The sequence below is a fragment of the Manacus vitellinus genome, unplaced genomic scaffold, assembly GCF_001715985.3.
Source record: "Manacus vitellinus isolate BGI_N305 unplaced genomic scaffold, ASM171598v3 scaffold_10_pilon, whole genome shotgun sequence".
Lineage (NCBI taxonomy): Eukaryota > Metazoa > Chordata > Aves > Passeriformes > Pipridae > Manacus > Manacus vitellinus.
In genome coordinates, this window is record NW_021938838.1 from 16,451,916 (window position 1) to 16,457,253 (window position 5,338).

The 5,338-nt window shown below is 54.2% G+C and overlaps 1 protein-coding gene across 1 annotated transcript in view; it reads right to left on the bottom strand.

Moving 5' to 3' along the window:
* LOC103766317 (hydrocephalus-inducing protein homolog) overlaps nucleotides 1–5,338 on the bottom strand; it is a 50,481-nt gene that overhangs the window by 20,825 nt on the left and 24,318 nt on the right. Inside the window, exons 20-28 of the mRNA XM_029965563.1 lie at nucleotides 4,731–4,864; nucleotides 4,334–4,470; nucleotides 3,574–3,695; nucleotides 3,295–3,486; nucleotides 2,744–2,893; nucleotides 1,474–1,713; nucleotides 1,026–1,200; nucleotides 401–562; nucleotides 8–108 (exon numbers count right to left, since the gene is read on the bottom strand). Of these exons, the coding sequence (XP_029821423.1) occupies nucleotides 8–108; nucleotides 401–562; nucleotides 1,026–1,200; nucleotides 1,474–1,713; nucleotides 2,744–2,893; nucleotides 3,295–3,486; nucleotides 3,574–3,695; nucleotides 4,334–4,470; nucleotides 4,731–4,864 (1,413 nt within the window). The remainder of the gene's footprint in view (nucleotides 1–7; nucleotides 109–400; nucleotides 563–1,025; nucleotides 1,201–1,473; nucleotides 1,714–2,743; nucleotides 2,894–3,294; nucleotides 3,487–3,573; nucleotides 3,696–4,333; nucleotides 4,471–4,730; nucleotides 4,865–5,338) is intronic.

Here is a 5,338-nt window from a genome sequence, read left to right on the forward strand (position 1 = left end):
GCCCCGCCGAGCTGCGCTCGTCCGACATGGCTTCTGTCACCACCTCGGCCAGGGACAAGCGGGTGACACCGTAATACTTGGACAGGGCGGCTGCCACCCTTGACTTTCCTGAGAGAGAGAGGAAGACTGCTTGGTGACACTTCCACGTGAGGCATTTTCAGGGACAGGCTCTGGAAAACTCACAGACAAGTTTCGAGGATGGTGGGAGAGCAAGTGCCCTTCTAGGGGAGACCACAAGGGAGGCAGCTTTAGCATGGTTATGAGCACTGAACTCCAGCCCCAGGTGGATCATCTCCACCTCATATGCAGCTGAGGACTTTGTCTCAGGCACCATGGTCCACCAGGATGCATTTCTCCTGCTTCCCCCTCTCCTTGCAGCCCAGGGCTGTGGCTCCCGTACCTGTCCGGGGTGTCCCATAGACGATGATAACAATCCCTCTGGGCATTTGGGCTTTGATCTCTTCTACAACGGGACGGGTGTAGCGCCTGATGGCCTGACGGATGGGCCCGTCAGACTCATCCACCATGTCCTTTAACAACTCGATGCTCTCTTGAAGCGCTGCTGTGCAGAACCAGTAGAAAAGTCAGCCTCCTGCCTACCTTGGATCCTGATCGTCCTCCCTATCCCCTCAGATCCCAGGAAAGGAGACAGCTGAAAGCAATGTGAGCTTGTGCTTTTGTTGCTGGGAAGGAGCAAATATAAAAGAGCCAGTGATATTAGACCTGGTCCTACTGGCTGAAGTAGCATCCATCTGATGCTACTCTTTGTGGCTAAGGGACGAAAGGGGATATCCTGAATATTTCCCCAGTCCGTGGCAGGCAGATAGGAGCTTGCTTTGGCTACACTCCAGGTTGGCAGAGGATGCCACAGCCCTTCACCCAGGAATTCCTCCACCAGGCAGGAGATCAGATGGCTGCTAAAAGCATGGGCTTTGCATGGAGAACAAGGTGACAGAACGCTCAGGGTGTGTGGGCTGGGCTCCCTGCTATGTCCACAGTCAGAACAGCCAATGCCAAACCCTTACCATTGTCCTCACCTGATTCTTCCTTGCACTTGGACATAATTTCTTGACCCAGAGCTTCCATCTTCTTCCATTTCTCATAATATTCTAGCACCTCTGGAGGCAGCTTCTCACCCACAGCACGTGGAGGCATCACCACGGCTGCCTGGTCTCCAAACTCCTCCAGTGTCCGCAGGATCTGTGTGTGTGGGGAAGAGAAACCATCCATAAGATTCCTCTATCAACCTCCATCATACCAACAGACTCAGCCCATCTTCTCCCTCCTTCCTTCCTCCCAACAACACAGGCTATCCAAGCCCCTCCACAGACTGCCAGCAGGGATGGCTCACCTCAAAGTGCCACCAGGCTTTGCCTCAGGGATTGCCTCCATCTCCCTGGCACAAGCCTGGGAAGGCTGGAGTGCTGCAGAGCTTGGGGAGCACACACATGGGGACCAGACCTTCCCTCTCACCTTCTCCTCCTCACGGTACTCCTCGTCAAAATCCAGGGAGTAAAATTCAATGGGGAACTCGCAGGGGTTCTTCACCACCACTGTCCTCTCCAGCTCAGGGCTGCACGGCAACACTGCTCCCAGCTTGATCTCTGTGGGGCTGAACTCCAGCCGTGGCTCCAGACCCTGTCCTGAGATGTGCAGTACAAGGAGCTGGCTGCTCCCATGAACGTTGATCTTCAACTCGGTTTTGTAGGACTTCTACAAAAAAAAGAGAAAACTTGTCCATGAAGTCCTAGGTGACAGGACCCCAAATACAAGCCTTGCCCAAAGGTCAGGGGTGTTATCAGTCCCTTCAGGGGGAATGGAAACCCAGATATTTACTTATGGTAGGGGCTACAGCATCTGTGTCCTTGGCTCTGAGTAACTGGGATGAATCCTGGTGTGCAGTGTAACTGGGTATTTGGGTATGAGATGGATGTAAAATGGATTATCAGATGTTCTCTCCCCTAGTCATGGAGGAGCACATGAGAAAGGCCCTCAGTCCTGGCACTGCTGCATCAGGCAAACACCACCTCCATGAGAGAGGCAGATAAGCTCTTGCTGGCTAAAAATAAAGGTTGTCTTCTCTGCTCAGTGTTTGGTTCTGGTCAAAGCCTGACACAAGATGGTTGGTTACATCTTTCTAGCAATGAAAAGATCCCTGGGACTGTTCTTGGGCATGGAAGCACTTGTGTCCCTCCTGTTACACCCTGTCAGTTTCCAAGTCCCCATGCAAAGGGCTTTTGGGAATGTTCCATCCTTGAAGTCGACTCCCCAGCTGCACAGCAATGTGTAGGCAGGCTGGGCCAGAGCCCCAGAGACTGCTGGCAGCACACCACTACAGGTGACTGTCCTGCCATGCCCAGGAAGGTGTCTGGTGGCTGTTTTGTCTGTTGGTGCCAGCAGCAGGATGAGCCAGCATTGGCCCTTCCAGGTTGATGCCCTGTGACTGTGCCAGCTGCTCTGCACCCAGCGTCGCAGGCTGCAAATACAACCAGGCAAGGGGGAGGACGAGGGGAGTCAGGCAGATCTCCCCCATGGGCAGAGAGGCAGCCACAGCACAGTGCCCTGATGTTCTCTGTGAGGCACCTCTCAGAAGGGTGTGCTGCAGGGGAAACTGAGGCCCAGTGAGTGCAGGGCTTCCAGAAAGCTGCCTGTGGAGGAAAAGCTCATCTGCCACTCCCTGCGTCAGGCTCTCCTTACCACCCTGCCCTGAGAGAGCTCCTGGGGCGACACCTGCCAATCTCACCTCTTCCAGGGGGGAAAACTGGATCTTTAGGTCACACCACTCTCTACCATAAAGGGTTCCCTCCTGGGCCTTCCACTGAAAGACTTGGGAATCGTCCTTCACAGCCTGGAGCTCCTTCTGATGCACAGCTGGTTTTGAACATTTGTTCACCTGAGCACAGAAAACAGTTGTGTGAGGTCTCCTTGGTCTGTGAGGACAGAGCCTTGGTTCCTGGAGTGCTCTGAGATCCTGTCCCGGTGCTGAGAGCACCCAAAGCAAACCCAGCGTGGCCCCCACAGTCTAGAACTGGAGGGACAACCTGCAGGCAGGGCAAGCAGATGGGGAGCCAACCATCCTGTCTTCGGAGGAGGAGGAGGAATGGGTGATGATGGCAGAGAAGCAAAGCATCAGACAATGGAACAGGTCCAGGCAAAGCAACCTTGATCTGGACCCTCAAAAGCTTCCTCAAACACGTTGCAGCAAGCACTCAGGCAGCCACAGGCACAGAAAAGGCAGGAGGTGCAAAGAAAACCCGACCGCAACGTTCCGTGTTACATTCGCCTGGGCTTTACCTTCTTGGCAGGTTTGCTGGCACTGAGGAACCATTCACAGGGCGCGTTGAACGGGTTGTAGAGTCGGACCGTTTCACACCAGCACTGCCCAACCTGGACATCAGGGAACTGGAGTCTGTCCTTGGAGAGGCTGAGCAGTGGCTGAATCACAATGGCACGGAGGCGGATGTGCAGCGTGGGGCCTTTCTCTACCTGGAGAAGGACAGAGAGTTCAGCTGAGAGTCCAGCTGACACGTGCTGCTGTGCCCAGCCTGCTGCCTACCACAAAAGCTGCGGTACCTTGATGGGCAGGAGCACATCCACCTTTCCCACAGGCAAGTTGGCACTTGAAAACTTCACTTGAAATGGTATGGTGTCACCGTTGATCAGGGACTCCACAGGCTCCAGGTATATGCTGAAACCTTGAACAGATGAAAACAAAGCAGCTGAGATACACAAGCAATATGAAATGTGTCATAAGCATGTTAAGGCCATATGGGTGTCCTGCTGAGAGCCTTGGGAAAAACCCCATGCTGTGCTGTTCCTGGGACAGAAACTTAGAGGAGACACCTGAGCAGCCCTCAGACACAGTGAGCCACTTTGTGATGGAAGTGCAGATTTGCCTCCAGGCCTTTTTTGGAAGCCTACTTTGATCCACCAGAGGATCAAACAGGCTGTTTCCTCAATAAAGGCTGAACACAAGAGCTGTGACAGTGTGAACTCCAGACAAAGCACTTTCCAACCACAATAGATCCCATCTGTTTGCAACACACCCATGGAGTGCCCAAAGAAACTTGATGCCAATGGGAACCAAAGGCAGAAGATGCTGGCAGGTGAAGAGGGTAATCAGCCCATCAGGCCCCTGCAGGGAAGCGTCAGGGCAGTCTCAGGCAGGCCAGGTCCCTGGGCACGGCTGGCCAGAAGAATTCTGGCCCTGAAGCCCCCAGCAGGGGCACTGGGAGGAAGAAGCTCAAAAAACCTCCCCATGTGCAGTGACTTAAGCTAATCTATCTGAGACAGCTCCTTGCAGCCCACGGGAAGTCTCTCCAGCACTGGTTACCTGTGTCACGCAGGGCACGTCCATTGGCCCGGACGGCCACTGGGTACTTCCAGGTGTTGGTGATGTTCACGGTGCAGATTTTACTGAAACCCTGAACGACAGTGCCCATGTCCAGGATGTACTCAGGTAGCTCAACTCTGGAAGGAGGAGTAAGGACAGTCCTTAAACAACAGAGTGGCTACATGTTCAAGCAGCTCCAAAGCTCAGTACGGCGCTGGGGAAGGGAGGACAGTCAGCTGCTCACGAGCTATTGCTGTCACAGCTACTGGGATCAGACCCTTTCTGAAGTGCCCACTGTTCCCAGCTCTGCATGTACAAGGAGCTCTCAGAAGCAGGGGACACTGCTGGGTGTTGCCCTCAGGGCACCTGCAGAGAGGGGACAGGAGTCCCTACTCACTTGACAAGCTTCTGAGGAACGCTGTTGTCAAAGACAGTGTCCTCTGGGGGGCGGGAGATGAGGGTTGGTTGCAGCTCCAGAGCATCTTCCTTTATCAGCATCTGGTCCATCTCCATCCTCAGCCAAGTGTTTATCTGAGGGAAGGGAAGGCAGTGGCTGGTTAGCAAAGACCCTTCCCAAGGCCCAGGCTTGTATCTGAAAGAGGATCCCACCCTGCTCTTGTTGAGAGGGGGAATGGGGGTCCTCCTGTCTGGCTGCTCAGCGTCCGTGACACATTCTGCTCTCTTAGCCAGGACCTTCTCTCCAGGGAAATAACTGCAGCATCTGTGCCTTCCCACCTACTGCTAGAAAAGCTGATCTGGTCAGACAGACAAGCCAGCAACCTTCCAGAGCTTCAGGTATTTGCCTGTCCCCAGCCAGTGCCAAAGCAGCTTGGACAAAAACTGCCTTGAAAAGGGAACCCCGACCAAGCCGGTGCCTCTTGGAGTTGAGCACTGCCAGCACAGTCCCAGGGCACAGTCAGGCTGCTGCTACTAAGGTCTGTAAATCTGCTAGGGCTTGATTTGGGAGCAACAAACTCTCCAGCAAGGGGAGTAGCTGGGAAGCTT